General features: G+C 46.4%; 2 protein-coding genes across 2 annotated transcripts; one reads left to right on the plus strand and one right to left on the minus strand.

Annotated features, from left to right (window-relative positions):
• Window positions 1-4,031: 4,031 nt before the first annotated feature.
• On the minus strand, window positions 4,032-6,703 carry LOC144152247 (pre-rRNA 2'-O-ribose RNA methyltransferase FTSJ3). Its single transcript, XM_077683481.1, has one exon. It carries the CDS (start codon window positions 6,636-6,638, stop codon window positions 4,236-4,238), a length of 2,403 nt encoding a protein of 800 aa, XP_077539607.1. The 5' UTR covers window positions 6,639-6,703; the 3' UTR covers window positions 4,032-4,235.
• A 196-nt stretch (window positions 6,704-6,899) lies between these two features.
• On the plus strand, window positions 6,900-15,342 carry LOC144152915 (mitochondrial potassium channel-like). Its single transcript, XM_077684474.1, has 3 exons — window positions 6,900-7,296; window positions 8,692-8,838; window positions 11,908-15,342. Exons 1-3 carry the CDS (start codon window positions 7,111-7,113, stop codon window positions 12,625-12,627), a joined length of 1,053 nt encoding a protein of 350 aa, XP_077540600.1. The 5' UTR covers window positions 6,900-7,110; the 3' UTR covers window positions 12,628-15,342.
• Window positions 15,343-18,292: the final 2,950 nt, after the last annotated feature.

Here is an 18,292-nt window from a genome sequence, read left to right on the forward strand (position 1 = left end):
TGAGGGGAAAAACTGGATATGTGTTTTCAAAGAAGGCTAAAGGATCCCTCATTGCTTAATCCTTTCTAGACACAAATAAGTCGTGGTAATGCCAGCTTCTTTGCTAGAGCAAGTGTTCGCTCACAGCTTTCTGGAATAAGAGGCCACCTGCCTTTATTTTATTTTACAACAATAACTATTACTTAAGTTGAGCTTCCTTTCTCTCTAATGCGCAACTGCCCTGTGCAGTCAATCTGCTGAGCTTTACAAGTGTAAGGAATTTGGCATGTTTCGCCTGCTGCTTTCCACTACGTGTTGCCCTAAGATGAACCGGTCTTGTGACTAAAGCGCTGGGAAGGCTAGCGATTGGGGAAGAGGGCTTGGTTGGCCTGTACGGGCTGATGCGTTTGGCATTGTAAAAATACAGGAGGTGATGCACTGACTATTGGAGCTGTTGCAAGTTAAGTTTTATGAGCAAGCCTACTACAAACCTGATAAAGATAGATGCAACTGGACAAAAATGTCCCGCATAGGAGGCATGGCACCGTGAGAGCCATGCTTTGCATTTCAAGCCCATAAAAAAGTTCATGCTGAAAAGAATGGGCAGTTGGGCTGGTTGGTAGAGTCTGCATTACTTCAAGATGTTTAAGGTCATGCTGACAGCTCAATGGTACTTTTTCTTGGGGATACCCCTCAGCTTTTTTGCGTTTTTTTTTTTCTCTAATCTTGCTACAGAACGGTAGAACACCCAATGACTTTTTCCTAATGAGGCGGTAAGTGTGTATGGCCATGTGCCAATTTTTCCCTAATGTTGACTGTATATAACTTTGGCTTGTAAAGCCCCCATGGTTTAATAAAAAAAAAAAGACTTCTTTGTGATCAGTTTGCCGCTGTTCTAGGTAGTTGGGGCGTTGAAGCTGTAATAATTTCCATGACGTGAATTTGGGAGACATCGCACGAGGTTGAGAGTGGATCGTGGACACCAGTTGTGGCAAGAGTTTGGTCGGAAGTTTTCCTTTCTCTGTTTCTGTGCCTTTTCACGGCATTGGTTGGGTCTACCAGTGTTCCCTTAATTCAGCTCAGTCCGCAAGAGTAGCCTTTCTGTGTTCCACTAACATTTGACATGAATTCGCACTTCCCAGCACACAAGGCTGCTGTAGTAACACTCAATAGGGCCACTGCTTGCTAGCCAATACGTTCCATTGGCCAAACTTCTGAGAGCTCAGGTATGTGGCCTGTGCTACACGTGTTGCAACTGCTTTATAATTAGCATCACCTCCTGTGCGTCTGGTGGTTTAAGCCATGCCTACCTTGATGTGTTGTTCATCATCATCATCAGTCTATCTACACCCACTGTAGGGCATGGCCTCTCCCATGGATCTTTCCTATTATTACGGTCCTGTGCTAACTGCGACAATTTATCCCCGCAAACTTCTTGATCTCATCTGCCCACCTAACTTTCTGCCACCTTCTGCCATGCTTGCCTTCTCTAGGGATCCACTCTGTTACCCTTAATGGCCAACGGCTATCTTGCCTTCGCATTACATGCCCTGCCCACGCCCATCTCTTCTTCTTAATTTCTGCTAATATGTCCTTAACATGCGTTTGTTCCCTGACCTACTCCGCTCTCTTCTTGTCCCTTAACGTTACACCTATCATCTTCCGTTCCTGGTGATGTGTTGTTACTGGTTTTCAAATGCCTGGAAGTTTGATTAAATACAGTATGGATACGCACAGTGTGCGTGTTCTGAAAGGGCCGCAGTTGCGGTGGTGAACAAGTCGTGGCCATGTCAGTAGACGAGCTGCACGCATGAAGTACACTGAGCATGTTTGACAGACTGGACAGGCACTTGGTGGTTTTATAAGCTGTCAACTTTTCTTACAGGATCAGGTCCACTGCTCGTGCTTGCTCTGAGCACAGCCTCCTGTATCAGGCTATGCTCTGAGCAAGTACTACAAGTTTCCCTGCCTCTGCAAGTGGCTGAAGTCGCACAAAAAGAGAAAATATTTCTTCCAGGTACTAGAAAAAACAGCACTAAAAGGGAAACGGGCTGATGAACCTTTTCTTTTGTTTGTATCATTCTTTTAGCACTCGTAGCTGTCTTAATTCATGTTCCCAATTCCTTCTGGGCAACCTACGTGCAAGGGTCGCTGTTGGAATGCATGTGCAAATGGTGAAATTTCCAGCCGTCACAGTCGCTAAAGAGCAAACATCAGAAAGTACAAGGAAAAACTTTAAAAAGGTTAAATTTTTCGGTATTCACTACTAAAGGAGGTCCGAAACTAAGACGTCCATAAAAAGCATTTTGTGGCACTAATTTTTTTTATCACTACTATAGGAGGTCCAAAACAAAAAAAAATCCATAAAAAGAATTTTATGGCACTAATTTTTCAATGTTCACTACTATAGAAGGCCCCGATTCAATCTCTGGCTATGGGACCTCTTTCTGTATACACAAATTTTAGATGCGAAGCATCTCATGCACGGGGCTGTGTCCCTCCCTCCCTCGTTGTCCGCAGTCCGCACTCTACTGCGCATGCGCGTCTCTTCAGCCGCGTCAGCATTTGGCCTGACGTCAGCGCAGTACACTATAAAAAGAAATAGTTAAGCGGCGCCCGGTTTCGATCACACGACTCTCTGGCTGCAACAGGAGGTACGTGGCGCTCTTCCCACTGCGCTACAAACCGGAACGGGAGCAAGTGCTACGAACGCACTTTATGTCCTTCACTTATTCAAACTACATCAAGAAGCTACTGATTCAACAAAGGCACGCGAAGCTGAACGTCAACGGAAACGACCAACTGAAAACTTTAGAGGAGGATGTTGAATTTCCTAAGGGAAAGCTGTGGCGGGAAAGCGCCACGCGCCTTGCAGCTCAACCAGAGAAGAGGACGAAGAGGGCGGGCAGCGGGGTAGGAGCGTGAGCATGCAATAAAGAAAGACCAAAACCAGGAGGTGTTCGATCAGGTAACAAAGGTGTCAGTCTCTTCGCTGTCTCTACATGGGGGTTCCCATGTAGGGTTCACACTACGTTCCCGTTTGTGCTCCGATAAATGAAACAACATAACGGCAACACAACGAAACCTACACGGAACCCCCATGATGCTTCAAGTCCTTCTCATGGTTCCCCACGGGAAGATGGTGTAATTTTTTGTAATTCATCTATTGCCAAGTAAAACCACTTCTGACTCTGACTCTCTGACGGCCGAAAGGTGTCGCGCTGCAAGTGGTGCAGTTCAAGGGCGGCAGTGTTCCAAAGTAGTGATTTTCAAGCATGAGCTGCTGGGAACCTTTCTGGGCTTGCAAAACGTGGAGGAGTCCCCATAATGCAGCAGGTATGTTGACACATATCATATTGTCAAATAACGTCTTCTGGCTAAAATGGCCCAATAATTCCTGCCTTCTACGCATCTCGCTTTTCCAAACTACTGCAATGTTGTGCAAAAAGCCAACTTTAAAATCGTGCTATGTGGGAAAGTCGAGCAGTACATGCGGAGGCAAACAAGATGTACGACTTTGAGAAAATTGCCACGATTACGAGGACAATGCATCGTGCTGTCCAAGTTTTTGCTCCTATTAACGCTCATCTGTTCATTTTGAAAGTCGATTCAGACGTTCAGAAAGTTCTTGCAGATTTTTGAGGGATACGACATGTATATTACACAGAATGCTCTACCTCGAATTGTTGATTAGTGCACTGGTGCTTACTGTTATCAGAGAAGAATATGCCAGTTAAACCATATACCCATGAAGTTTTCGGAAGCCACACCCAAATGACAAAGTGCCTAGTGCCAAGATCTGCTTAAAAGAGCTGGTCCGGATCTGCTCACAGAAACATTTACCCATGCACATCTTAAACACAGATGCCGAAGTCGTGCTTTCTAAACCTTATATCAAGCTGTAGCTTGTAAACTCGGTATTTGCTACTTTTGAACTTTGCAATTAGACAACACTACATTTTGCAAAAGGAAAAGACAAGAAACATGTTTGGTTCACTAACTGATGTACGAGAGCTACAGGTTGTCATTCTATATAATATGACGGAGAAGAGTTGCACATGAACGAAGTCCTTTATTTTTTTTAACAGTAATCCTGTTTTGTTATGGTGATACCGTGATTAGACGGAAAATGTACAAGCTCGACTGCAGCTACGCTCGGCAGTCTGCGGAGTGGCCAGCTCAGTTGCAGGTCACCACACCCACCCCAGTCCACTGCCTGGAAAGACAGAGCTGAATGAAGTCTTGTGAGGAAGATTTCACCGCTTTTTCTTCATTTCTGCCTTTTTCTTCCGCAAGTCCTTCTTCATACGAGGATCTACCACCTTGAAGCGGCCCTTCACACCAGGTGGTCGGCGAACCTTGCGTCCAGTTGCTTTCTTGGCAACAAGATACGTGACCTTCCCGTCGTCTTTCTTGCCAAGAACCTTCTTGTAGAGGGCTCGAATCTGCTGCGCCTTTTCAGCATCGGTCATGTCCAGCTTATCCGTAATAGTCTCGGCCCTCTTGCGAGCTTTCTCGAGTTTCTTCGCCGCGCGTAGCTTTTTGCGAGCCTTGGCTTCGGCCACCTTCCTAATGGGTCGGGCATTGACAGCCTTCATTTGTGCTCTGTACTCTGCAACCATTTCAGCTGTTTCTGGCATCTGCTTTCTGTTGTGTTTGTTTTCTTCCTCCACAAACCATTTGGGGAGGCCCTCATCGTTGAATGTGTACCGGTTGTAGCCGTCATCTATGATGTCGCGCTTTGCCTTTTGAGACTGCACCATCAGGGTGCCGATAGCCAAGCCCTCTGGGTCCAACTTCACTCTTTTCTGCTTCTTTTTGGGGGGTTCGGCAGCTTTTTTGTCACTCTGGCTACTACTGGCTCTTGGCTTGCTTTTTGTCTTCTTCGACTCACTGCCCAGTGCTGTGACACTCTTTTCCTCTCCTGTATCCATCGGTGTGGCATCTGAGAATGCAACCTTCTTCTCACTCTTTTTCTGGCCATTGACTTTATCTGCTTTGCCTGCTGACATCATCTCAAGCTCCAGCAGTTCCTCCTCATCGTCTATGTCCGCAAACACATCCTTTTCGAACCACAACTTGCCCAATTCTTTGCGCTTGTTTTTAACGCTGCCGTATGCCACGTCGACCACCAATGGATTTTCGTCCTCTTCGGGCGCAGCTTCGTTGTCGCTTTCTCCGTCACGATCATCTCCCTCGGCATCGCTCTCGAACTCCAACTCTTCGTGCTCGTCGTCATCTGAATCGACATCCTCGTCAGCGCTGTTTCCCCTCTGCTCCTCAGTGTACCAGTCTTCATTCAGGGCATTCTTCTTGTACAGAACACGCTTTCGGCGATGGTCCACATCCTCTTCGTCTTCTTCAAGCGGCTGCGCGGGGTCTAGCGTACCAACGTCGACTTCATCTACATTGGACAGCTGCTGCTTGTTCTTGATGGCCTTAAGCTTAAACAGATCGAGATCCTCTTCTATTATGGCTTGGTCATCCTTAAGCACCATCTGCAAATTCATGCGGTCTCTCAGTTTTTTTCTTTGCTTCAGCACCTTCTTTTTCTTCTTCTTGAGCTCCTTCGCGTGTTCTGCCGAAACTTCCTCCGCGTGCTTAAGCAGCTGGACCTCCTCGTCATCTTCATCTTCCACCTCCTCCACGTCCGCTTCCTCATCAGCCTCCTCGTGCTTCTCCTTGCTCGCTTCTTCCAGCCATGCCTTCAGCTTCTTTCTCCACGTCAACAGGTTTTTGATGTCGCCACGTCCGAGCACCTTGACGTCCTTGCAACACTCTTTGATCTCCTGAGTAGTAAGAGGATGTGCAAGCACCTGTTCGTCGTCGATCACGATCTCGCTGCACTGGCCGAGCACTTCCAGGTGGTTGTCGCACTTGAGAAAGTCCATCACCGGCACCCTGTGGTACAGCGTGTAGTCGTTCTCGGGGTAGCCCTCAACCTTCGGTTTTTGCTTTTCAGGGTGAGCCGGGTTCAGCTTGGCGACTTCGCCCAAGTCGACGTCGCTGAACAGGTGAGCGGGGTCGAGAAACCTGGCGTCGATCTTGTCGGGAGCAATGTACGACTGACAGACGACGAATATTTCCGCCGACTCGTGACGCGACGCCTGGGGCTTGGTGGCAGACACTTTCCTGAAGAGTTTCTTGAGCACCCACATCAATGCCTGGTAGTCCTTAGAACGGAACACCTTCGTGATGAACCAGCCACCCTTGTTGAGAAACTCGGTGGCCAGTTTGACGGCGTGAAGTGTGAGCACGTTCTGACCGTAGGCGTCGTGCACCCAGCTTTTTCCGACGTTAGGCGCACCATCGTTGAGCACGATGTCGGCTTTCCACGTCTTGAGCTCCTTCTTGAGCTTTGTACGACAGCTTCCAGAGGTAATGTCATCTTGAATAGCAATGACGCTCGGAATCGGCTTGATGGGCACGAGGTCGACGCCAATGATGACACTGGACACTGGCATGTATTTTTGCGCGACCTGTAGCCATCCTCCAGGCGCTGCGCACAGGTCGATCAGCACGCGAGACCGCTGCAGGAACTCGAACTTTCGGTTCAGTTGAATGAGCTTGAACGCTGCTCTGGATCTAAAGCCTGTTTCTTTTGCCAAATGATAAAACTTATCCTTGCGTTGCTTTCCTGTCTTCGTTTTCTTGCCCATTTTGTACGCACAGAGTCACAGACGTCCATACACCACGTGCACAAACTACAACGTACGCATACTTGGCTTGGCACTGAGGGCATGCTGAGGGTTTCGAACGGCTTCAATTAGCTTTCATTTAAATAAACTAAAAATAAAGTTTATAAAAAGTTTTGTTGTTTATTTGGCTTTAATTTTTTTATCAATTCTACTTTCAGCTTATTAGACCAAAAAAATTACCTCAAAATGTTTGGCACGTTTTGCATGGTATTAGCGTACGAGCCAGAGCTAGCCACTGACAAAACCGGCCTGTAAGCCAAGTATCAATGGGCCGAGTAGAAAAATTTATAAAATCACGCTGGCCATGCTTACTGAGGTTCAAAACGACCAAACACGGTCTTTGTCTTGACCTTTAAACCCAAGCCGACGCTTTGTGATCTTCTTTTGGTTAAAGACTCGCTGGCTGACTCACCCGTGTGCAGCAAGTTACGGGATGTCTCCCTTCAAGGTCCTTCGGTTTTGCCGGCCACTGCTGTCGCCACAACAGCCGGCACTTGTTTCGCCCGTAATGTATCAACACACCCACCCGCTGGCGGCTAAAGTGTTTAGTATTTTTCGCGTTTACGAGGACGTCGTCGGGCTTACTGAAGTCAAGGCAGCGCAGACCAAAGTATTGGAGGTGAGAAGCTCTTTCACCACACTGGCCCGCATGTGACGGACTGGTTCCACAACGAGCAAACGGAGGGGGCTCCTTGTCTCCTTAATTTTTTTACATGGTAACATTACGGCAGTTTCGCATGGTTGGAAGAAAGGATGCTGGGGAAATCGCAGATGAATGGTTGCCCTCCTTGCGAAATCCTTTAGCGGTTTTGCCTTGATAAGCTCGGTGGAGTGCCTACAGGTGCATAATTGCGCGAGTGAGTGACGCGGATGGGCGAGGAAAATGACAGCACCGTACTTAATGCAACCTGGCTTGAAGGCATAGCTGGCAACGTGGTATCTTTATGAGCATGAGGTGATGGGCGGGGTAACCTGACACCGACCGCGAATGTTGGCCTTGAACGCTGTCACCGAATACCGGATAAAGGTGCACTAGAAAATGCGCCCAAGAAGAAGTGTACAACCAGTAATAGACGTGTATTGTCACAAGAGGCGACCCTCTCGATTGTGCTTATCGTCACTGACTATTACTATCTTGTGAGCAAAAAGAAAACAAGAGAAAACACTCAGCCTTCTTCTTCTGCGTGTTTGCTATGCGTATTTGCACAACAGAACGCTATACGACGTCACACCCTAAGCAGTCGTGTAGTGTTCGGCGATTGGAACCCTTGACCATCTTTCAGAACAGAAAATGCACTGTATTTTCGTGCCTCAGTCACTGAGTTTGGAATTAACATTTCAGCTACTGTACCAGTGGATGGGAGTACGTATGCTTTGAACTTAATCAAGGAAAACTACCCAAATGCAGCCAGTCGGCTGCAAGGGAAAGATAACGTGGCAGAGGAGGCTGAATCTGAAGTAAGACAGGGGGGGGGGGGGTTCCAATGTGACATGTACAGTGCAGTTTGTATTGTATGTGCCATTTTGTAACTCGGGTCTTGATTCGTGTAAAGTATCTCATAATCTGCCCAGCATGAAAGAAAGCTCTGCAGGTTGCTTAGTAGCTTGGCAGTCGAAAAATGCTATTTAAGCTTTTTGTAGCTTAAATAGCAGACACAGGCAGTGTCTGCTGCCTGTCTGTCTGTAGCACTGTGTCTGTGTCTGGCTACATTTGATGAGGCACTTTGTCTGCCATAAGAAACGTGCTGCACCATGGGGGCTAAAACATTAGATCTTAAAGTAAGCCCACACATAAAAAAATAAGCTTTTAGAGGCGACATATCGTTAAAGTGCCTTGTGGCCCATAGTTTAAAATGCAAGCCATGGCTGCCCTTGGTTGCCCTCTCCCATGCTGTACATGATACAGGGCCATGTGATCAAACAGCGGTGCAGCCTTGATGTGTAGGATCCTTTCCCAGGCCCCGAAAATGTTGGTTGTGTGTAGCACAGCGTGTGTCTTTGTCTCCCCCCTCAGGCCGAACAGAAGTTTGTGGCGACACAAGAGCAACGAAGGGAAAAGCAGCAGCGGATTATGCAGCTCCAGAACCAGCTGAAGGAGATCCACGCCGAGCTGGACAAGACCAACAGGGGGGAAGACCGCTACCTAACACTCATCACTCAGGTATGCCTGTGTGTTACGCCTTGATTTGCAGTGAGGACACGGCCGCGGCCGCTTTTCTGATGGAGGCAAAAAGCAAAAACGCCCATGTGTATGAGATTTTGGTGCATGTTAAAGATCTTCAGGTGGTGAAAATTAAGCCTGAGTCCTCCACTACGGCGTGCCTCATCGCCTGCATTGCATTGGCACATTTAACCCTAAAAACAATCCGCTGCTTTGCAGTTATGGCAAGGTCATTGCCACAAGTTGCATTGCTCTAAAAAAAAAAAATAAAGATAACCAGACCTCAACTGCTCATTTCACTCATAGGCTCTTCACTTTCAGTTGTTTATTAACCACAAAGCATCTTTTCAATGCTTCAGGCCCCACTATAAGCATCTCTGTTTCTGCAGAGTGCCCATATGCCATGCATGACACAGTTAAGCCTTTCCTAGGTTCTCTTTGGGCCATCTAAAATGACCAGCAAGCATCAGGCCATGCTAGTTGGATGGGACAGCAGGGTCCACTTGTGGCCTTCCTTCCCTGATTCAGTGCCCACGAGGGTGGCAGAAGGTTAGTGAATTTTGAAGTGGTGCAGGCAACAGGAAAAGTGGCACTTCAAAACAGTGCAAAACCTGTTCAACAGTTTCATTACCACACCTGTTCAGTTGTTCAACTTTGTTTGATTTGAATGACCCGTTTAAGCATAGCTTAGGAAGCGCAGGCAGTTTGGTTTGTTTTCTGAAGAGCCAGCGATTTTTTTACCTTGGAAGGGAGATACGGGAGAGCTTAGCGATAGCGTCGGTCATGGTGTCGGCACGTACGGGGTTTGACGTGAGCCTACTGAAGTGTCTAGGTACACTGTGGGACACATAAGACAGACGAAAAGACGAAGAACAGGTGAGGTGAAGCCAACTAGCCCGCTGCCAAGCTTTGCTGGTAAGAGTCATCTTGTTTCTCGCGAATTGAGAATTTTCGGGGGTAAGTTCGGGAGGAGAATAACAGCAGTGGTCCTGAAGGGGACGCACCTTCATCGGATTTCAGCAAACAGTGATGAGGGCCCCAATCGAGCCAGAACATCTGCGTTAGCTTGGCTGTAAGTGTCACTTTTGTGATTGGTCACGTTCATGAGCGGTTTTGGGGAGGCAATTTTTTTATTTGGTCGCAACATCCCATAGGCACGACACAGTACCTCTCGCTGCACAACACAAGCAGTTTTGTCAAAGACGGCGACTGAGCGTAGATCCATGTGGGGCGTGGTGTAGTAGTGCAAAACGATTTCTTTGAGCCTTGGATTTCTTGGTTCTTGTTTTTCGCTGTAGAACTCAGCAATGTGATTTGTGAGAACACAAATAAGTACACCTGGGTGCATATCCACAAGAAACGAACATACTCCGAACTGGACGGGTCACGGAAATTTGTTGCACTGGAGAAAATGGTATTGAACCAACTGCATATCTACATGAGGATAGCGCAAGTGCCTCACCTGCATTTCTGTTGGAGCACAGGAAGGTCGTTTTCTGGCCTCATTACCCACGATGTCTTTCCAAGAAAATGTTTTTTCACCTTTCCTGATTCTGGGGTGTTCCAGACCACAAAACTGCCAATTCAGATATTGATGTCAAGATTCACTGAATTGCTTTTCTTGCTTCGACACACAAATCTGTCATGCCATTACATTTCCGTGAATGACAGAATGTTGAGGTCCAACGGTCATTCCGGAATCGGACTGTGGCCTAGTCAATTGGGGCTAAAGCTGCAGGTTCTTGCTGACCCAGATACCTGCTACGTGGTGCATCTCAGTGTTTACACTGCTCTACTTGGAAATTTGGAGAACAAGGCACGAATGGACTGGCATTTTGTGTGACTAGACTGTGCGAAGTGACGATGCCAAAGCAGCGGCACCGGGAGGGGTGTTCGGAAGGAAAACTGCTCTCCTTCTCTTGTTGCTTCCTTGTAAGTGGCACAGTCTTCTTATTTTCTGAGGGGTGGAAGGCATGCGAGATGAATCACGGCTCACAGTGCATGTTTTCAACATGGAGAGCTGGCAGCAGCTCGCATTTTCGGTGCACGCTGTAACCGGATTCAGTCATTATATCTGAAATCACGGCACTGGAGCCTGGAAAGAAACGGTTCATTTTACCGTAGAACACATACAAAAGTGAATGGTGCCATAGTTGTTCGATATATCCGATATATTGTTATAAACGGTGTCATTATAAGTGGGCTCGACTGTAATACAAAATTGCACTCTGGGATCAGCGCACTACAAAAAAGTTAATACTGGGTCATCTTGTCATCTAATGTGCCCCCGCAAACCCTGTAAGCCGCGTCTGCGACTGAACTCTTCTTCGAAACATCACCATACGACCCAGGGAGTTTGCAGAAACCAGCAAAAACTACAGTCAGGACCTTATCAGATACCACACTCTTCCACCAACACCTTTCATCGTTTGTGAACTGCCTACCCTGTATACGTCAAACAATTGTCCCTGAGTGATCAGCTGTTTGTTGAAGTCAAAAAGCAAAAAGAAAGTGAACGCACAGCTTCTGTGTGTGATTACTGAAACGTCCCTTCCTTGATTGCATTCCGCATTTGTACACAACAATAGTTAAGCCCCCCCCCCCCCCCCCTTAATGTCCCTGCAATATTGCAGCACATTTCACATCTGGTTGGGTCTGGTGAATCCTACCTGGCTTAAGTTTAGATGAACGTCTTTAGCATTTCCGAAGCTGCACTGGGTTTTTTCATTCCCATACGAGCCATTGTGTTTCTTCCCGAGACAATATATTATTCCGTTGTTCTATTAACTTCGCTTAATTCTTGCTGTCTGTATTTGCATTTCTTGTAATTACTGTGTACCAACACGCCCAAGCCCTTATGATGTGCATGTTGGACTGGGCACCCTGAGCTTGTGCAGATGAGAACAAAAAACAAAAATGCACAGTCGGCGCAAAGCGTTATGCCTGTTAGGCAATGAAAGTGACATCTAGTCTTCGATTTGCAGGGCCACATTAAAAAAGAAAAACGATTGCTTTTCTGCAGTGTGTACGTGTAAACGCAGCACCCACGGTGTTGTCTCCCTCCTGCAGGAGCATGCCGTCATCAAGGAAGAGCGCAGCATGCTCGAGCAGTTCAAAAACCTGGAGAAGGCCGAGCGAGACTACTTTGCCTCGCTCTCCCTGGCACTCCGGGAGAGCCACGAGAAAGAGCGCGCCCAGGGGGAGCGCACCAAGTACTGGTCCATCATCGGCTCTGTGTGCGGTGCGGTCCTTGGCATTGTCGGGGCCACTGTGAACAACCGGATACGGCTGAACCAGCTCAGGGACCTCGTGGAGCGGTCGTCCAGCCAGCCGGAGGTCCAGCGGCTGGTCTTCAGCCTCTCGGACGAGTTCCAGCGGCACCGGGACCAGATCCTCGAGTTTGTGGCCGACGTCAGGCAGCTGCTCGGTGCCGCACCGGTCGTGGCTGCCACCGTGCCGTCCGAAGCTGTGGCCGCAGACAAAGCCGACTCTGATCTTGAGCTTCAGATGCGAGAGGTGGTGGTGCTGGTGAGGGAGCAGCGTAAGTTGTTGGAGCGGGAGACCCGAGACATCAAGGCCCTACTGGCTGCGGGGGCGGCCTTGGACGAGGAGGGAGAGGGGAGGAGGGCAGCCGTGTACATTGGTGAAGACGTGCGGGACATAGTGGCCGACTCTCAGAGGCAGCTGGAGTGGAAGATGAAGGTGAACTCGCTTGCCATGGTGGCGCTCGCGTACGGTGCACTTGCTGTGACTGTGCCCCTGCTGGCAGCTTTCTTCAAGGGCTCCTGAGCCACTGCCTTTGGGGGAAATGTGTTTGCTGTGTTTTTGTTGTTGTTGTTTAGCCTGCGGGGGCTCTCAGTGGACCAACAAGGGCCAATTAGGATGAGTAGAGAAATAAGTTTTTTGTTACAGATGTATGGCTCGTAACGCACAGTGGTACTGAACGTATTATAGTTGAACCTCGTTATAAGAGACATGGATGTAAGAGATGGGTATAAGAGACACTATTCTCCCACATGGTTGGCTGCCCTACCATTCCCATTAATTTGACCTCTTTTATAACAGACATCAGATGTAGCACATGGTTGGTTGTAAAGGACCAGTTATCCTTGAATATTGGCCAACAATCTCGCTTGTTAGACATTTTAACTTTCGATGCGATGCCACCAGTCGTGAACTGCAGCTGCGTCCGTTGTGGAGACAAAGGGGGACGACAGACACACGCAGTCGCCATTTATTATAATTTCAGCAAATGCAGAGTGGTTCGATCAACTATGAAACAATGACGAGAAGCCCTGCCAATGGAAATGCAACGTACAGAAGTGGTTAAAGCTTACCACCAAGCATACAAGCGCGACCGCGCATGCAGGTGACTGCACAAGCCAAGAATACCGGGAGCGCGGTGGCCTCTCTTGATCGCGATGCTCCCAATCAAGAAGCATCGCAGGTGTTGAGTCCTGCAAGCGTGATGAATAGCCAGAGCACACAGCGGAAGAAGTTGTGTGCTCTGGCTATTCATCACGCTTGGGAACTCGACTTCTATGATTCTTTATCTTCCGCAGACAGTGAAAGGAGAGAAAGCTTGTAGAATCTGTTGTAAAAAACAGTGTAAATACTGTCACGAAGCAACAAAGATTCAACTATTTTATATATTCCGGGGGCGAAACATTAAATTAGAACAATTCTTGCAAGATGCTTTGAACTTCTGAACTTATTTTAGTTGTATGGTGCCCACATCAAACTATGGGTTGATCAGTTAGTGAAAAATGGTTCCCTGCTTATAAGAGACACCTCGTATAAGAGGCAGAAATGCTCCTTGTTATGTGTCTCTTATAAAGGGGTTCAACTGTAGTGGCTCTGGTTAAGTTGGTGTGTCATTCCACACCAACCTAATAATAGGGCCATATTGAGATCCGGAAATTTCAGCGCTTTTTTTTTTTTTTTTTTTTGCTTCTCTGCAAATTGCAAGCGTAAAAAAAGTCAACACTACTTGCGAACCGTGCAGAGAGGCAAGGGAGAACCACAGTGGGCGAGCACCCCATGCTCTGTTTTTACATGCATTCTAGTAATAGTGAACCACTACCAACTGGCCCCAATTTTACATCCCAGTATAGATTTGTGCAGGATCACAAAACTGCTGAATTAAGGCCACAGTGAAGGGGTTGCTGCCACTGCTGCTTCAGGCTGGAACTTGACAGAGCCTGTTTCTTCATTTGATTAGTCATGGTTTTGTAGCTGAAGTCGCACACGCACGTTCACAGATATGCACAGACACAAAGTTTGGGAACTCCCTATAGTCCTGTGCAGGGCCGTACCCAGAGGGGAGGTTTGAAGGTCTCCCAAAATCTTTTCCAGACAGCACGTAAGCAATATACTTACTGTTGCTTTCAGCAAAACTACCCCCTTCCCAAAATCCATACCCCCCCCCCCCCCCCCCCCCCCCCCGAAAAAATTTCTGGCTGGTCCTGTGTACGAAAAAGCAGTTTGGTTTGACCCCTGCTTTGGGGTAACGAGAGCCTGTGCTAAACGGCCACTTTCGAGTGACAGTTGAGCGGTTACTTACAAGTACGCGTAATTAATAGCCGATGTGCCACTCGATGGACAACACATTCGAAGGCCCCTGGAAAGCCTTAGAAAGCAGCCATTCAGCACAGGTTCCCATGGCTGCCATCCGTCAACTGAAAGTTGAAGTAGCAATCAGCTCCTTGCGGCTGCTTCCACTATGCTTAGAGGAAATGCCATGGAAGCATTAGGGAACAGTTCTGAACTCAACGTTTGCCTGTAATAATGCAACTTATTCAATAATACCCGCTTTTCAGATTAGCAGAGTTAAGTTTTCATCCCCTAGATGCCATGCCAGTATATATATGCCTGCCCTTTAGTTACTAAGAAGGGGTTATGCACACAAGGCTTAGATTATGAAGCAGAATGTTGCTTTCTCAACTGGTATTATATTGAACTTTGCACCCATGGCCAAGGAATTTGCGCTGTTTTCATTGCTTTGTCCAAAGCAAACCACGTGTTAGCCTCCGTGTGCATGGCAGGCGATTTGCTGGCAACGTTGGGAAATCATTTGGCCTCCTTTCCCTGCAGGCTTCTTTGCCAGTGTCCTGAAAAGCTCGCACTGAAGCAGTCAGTTTGCACATACTGAAAAGTGCTGAAACTGCAAGCTACTGCAAGTGGTCCTAATCTGTCTAAATCGTGATGTTTACATTTATCTTTTCGTGCATGAAAATGCACACTGGCTTCAGTTTCAAGCCAGCGCTAACAATGGGAAAAGCAGTGTCAACACACTTGTCCTGTCGTTGGGCCATTTTGAATTGTAAATATGAACTAACTAGCCCAATTCACCACCCCAACTTTTTATTTGCAACCCAGCCAACTGTATTATACAATTTTTATTGAAGAGAGCTGTGTGGGATACATTTTTAATGGTTTACTCTAAACATAAATTTTTTAATCTGAATTCAAACATGGCTCTGGGTATTCCAGTCTAGCTATTTTTTAAAAAATGTATTTCTTTTAAAGGAACACTAAAGTCTACAAGCAAATTGGCCGACATTCGTAGAATAGAGTGCCATGCGTACAAATATACCACTTCCAGCAGCAGCACAGCAGCGGTTGCTTAGGTAGAAAATGCCAAAAGCGTAAAAATACCACCTCACACTTTTCCTGCACTACAATTTGTGACATCACATCATGAATGGTGAAATGGGATTGGGTGAGTTTGCTCAAGTATTTTTCTGAAATAAACACTGAGCCAGTGACGTGCTGAGAACTGCTGCTGGTAACATCAGAGACTATTAGCGTAATCGGCTACACTGCCATGGTGGACATAAACTTTATTGATGGCCAACTGAGTGAATATTATTGGCACCACTTCGGCACCAGCACCACAAAGGTGTTTTTTTTTTTTTTTTTTTTTTTTTTTTGGCAGAGCTCGATCCATGCCAATGTGGTGTTAAAAAGACCCTTTCTCATTGGCTTTCAGTCTTTGTGATGAAAGTGATAGCCAATCAGAACGGGCTTTGGGGAAGACAGCAACAATTGAGTAAAGCAAGCCCATGTGATGTGCAAAAAATGGAAGGAAAACAGTTGCCAGTTTTGGTTAATTACCTCTTGGTAAACAAGGTATTTCTGGCTGTCAAATGAAAGCCAGAGAGCGACAAAATGTGTGATCTTTTAGTTAATACAAAATGTTATATAGCAATCGGTGTCCTTTTAAACTAGGGCTCGCTGTAACCTGTACTAGTTTGAGTAGGAGTGCTTCAGCAATGTGATTTGCTGGGCTAATGCCGTGTGCATCAGTGTTCTAGCTATAAACATTGTAGACAAAGTGCTGACCACAGTCATTTAAGCCATAATCATTAGTATAATTGATATGGCACTCAGTGGCACACCAAAAGTGCCCGTTTTAATGCAACATGGTTAGCACAGTGTCACGATCAGAGGAATTTGCAGCAGTGGTGGTGAAAAAAGCCAGTTCATGTCTTATGTTATAATTGTGGCCTTTTTCTTTTTCGTCAATTTGTCTCGTAAACACAAGATGCTTACTTATTCCCCACACAACGAACATTGAGTGTATTGTAGTTTGTGGAATCCACAATTCCGCATGAAGTTCCAACAACTCAAGGCATCAGGAACGGGCACTGGACTAGGATACGTTATCAACGCATCTTGGTTTTACCAAAATCCTCCCTGTTCTGTGGTTTTACACACTGGAAAAGAAAGATTGTTGCCAACACCACTGGCATGAGAAGCAAACTTTCTCGAGCTAATCTTTAGGGTGGTCATTCATACTGCAAAACTTATGATTCATCACGTTGGCCTGCAAGAAACTGAGGACTTAGGTGTTTTTGTATTTTTCTGTATTCCTGATCCCCGATTTTAAGCAGCTATTGCAAGTGCATGCAAAATATTGCAGTTTAAATTGTTGCACAAAAATGTTTCCAGCACATCTGCCCACCTGCTAACAAATAAAGGATACAGGACAGGCATTGACTTCAACTCACATTTGCTTGCAAAACTGGCACCATAAATACATACTCTGGACGCAAAAAAAAAAACTGACAATATGCATCGAAGCAACACACCAGAGTCAGTTTTCCCAGAGATCAATAGATGGCATGCTGATGTACGAATCACCCAGCCATTGTATCTTCTCTGCCTCAGTTATTCCACGGGCATTTTATCATGGTCACGCTGTTTTGTCATGGTGTTTTGCAATAATGACACATTTAGAAAAACAAACACACAGCTAGCCTTCACGGAGGACACCTAAAAGACCTTGAGCTCTTTTGTGGGTGCTGCAGAATCGTATTGCTGCTGTACACCAACCCACTCAAGCTTCAACCCTCTCATGTACTGTAGAACCTCGTTGACACGTTAAAAAAAAAAAAGCAAGGGTGTTGTTTGGTGGTGTTTGAATACGTTTTTTGCACTTTGTAGGAGAAAAATATTTTTAAAAATCCCGGGCCATGTCAACTAACATGTAGCCTGGGAAGGGGCGAAGCATGCAGTGTATAAGTGTATTCTTGGCGTCTTGGCGTTTTTGCCAACGGAGATGAAACCATTGGGGGGTAGAGGTATACAGCTTTGCTGTACAAGTCTCTTATCTTTGAAGCACAAAGCTCTCTAGCGCAAGGCGTAAACGAGTGTCCCGGTGTTTTAATACAGTGACATGAGACGACGACAATCCGAGAAAACGAACTATCTGGTAAGAAATGTACTGTGGGGAATTTTTAGTGTTCAGAATTGAGAGCGTAGTAACTGGGAAATTCTATGAACCGAGAACGTATCATCGGGGTTCTACTGTATACTCCTTGCTTGAAACAAGCATTGATACGCACCCACCTCAATTTCCTTCAGCCCCCCTAACCCACTGTGGCTCCTTTTGGGGGGCCTTTTTCTGTGGGGGACTTTTTTCCAGAAATGTTTGTTCCTGCCGCAGACCCTGTTACTCCACTGACTCCTAGCTAAGGCCAGTTGACATTGTTGGCCCCACATGGTTGAAACTAGTTCAGCCTCCAAAGTGTCCCTTCTAAAGTGCTTTTGCCTCTGTACTGATGGTGCCTAAACTTATTTGCATATCTGTGCATACATGTGTTCGCTTTATTAATGTTTTTTTTTTGTTACCAAAAAATGCCTTTATTTGTCGAAATGTTTACAAAAGCAAGACATTGCAAATGTAGAATAAGCTACTTTGTGTTGCTTAATAAACATGTTCTGACAGTTGCTACAACCCTTCTATACATAGCATGACTGCCAAGATGTTGCCAAAAAAAGAGCCTTCATAAAGTAAAAGTCTTCGAAGGTAATTTCTAATTTTGAGTCGTGTGATACGCCCCCATTTCTAAAAGCACACACTACTCCCCACCTCATAGCATAATTTACTTAAAGGGGCCATGCAGACAAAGTGCAAGTTTGTTTTATTCGAAAGATTTTGTGCTTTATA

The sequence above is a fragment of the Haemaphysalis longicornis genome, unplaced genomic scaffold (assembly GCF_048455015.1).
Source record: "Haemaphysalis longicornis isolate Haplotype H1 unplaced genomic scaffold, Haemaphysalis longicornis Haplotype H1 scaffold_9, whole genome shotgun sequence".
Lineage (NCBI taxonomy): Eukaryota > Metazoa > Arthropoda > Arachnida > Ixodida > Ixodidae > Haemaphysalis > Haemaphysalis longicornis.

Bases quoted from the DNA above. Each gene is read 5' to 3' on its own strand.
- LOC144152247 (XM_077683481.1), bottom strand. From the start codon at position 6,638: ATGGGCAAGAAAACGAAGACAGGAAAGCAACGCAAGGATAAGTTTTAT.
- LOC144152915 (XM_077684474.1), top strand. From the start codon at position 7,111: ATGTCTCCCTTCAAGGTCCTTCGGTTTTGCCGGCCACTGCTGTCGCCA. The intron at 7,297-8,691 runs GTGAGAAGCTCT...CTCCCCCCTCAG, and splicing joins CGCAGACCAAAGTATTGGAG to GCCGAACAGAAGTTTGTGGC. The intron at 8,839-11,907 runs GTATGCCTGTGT...TCCCTCCTGCAG, and splicing joins ACCTAACACTCATCACTCAG to GAGCATGCCGTCATCAAGGA.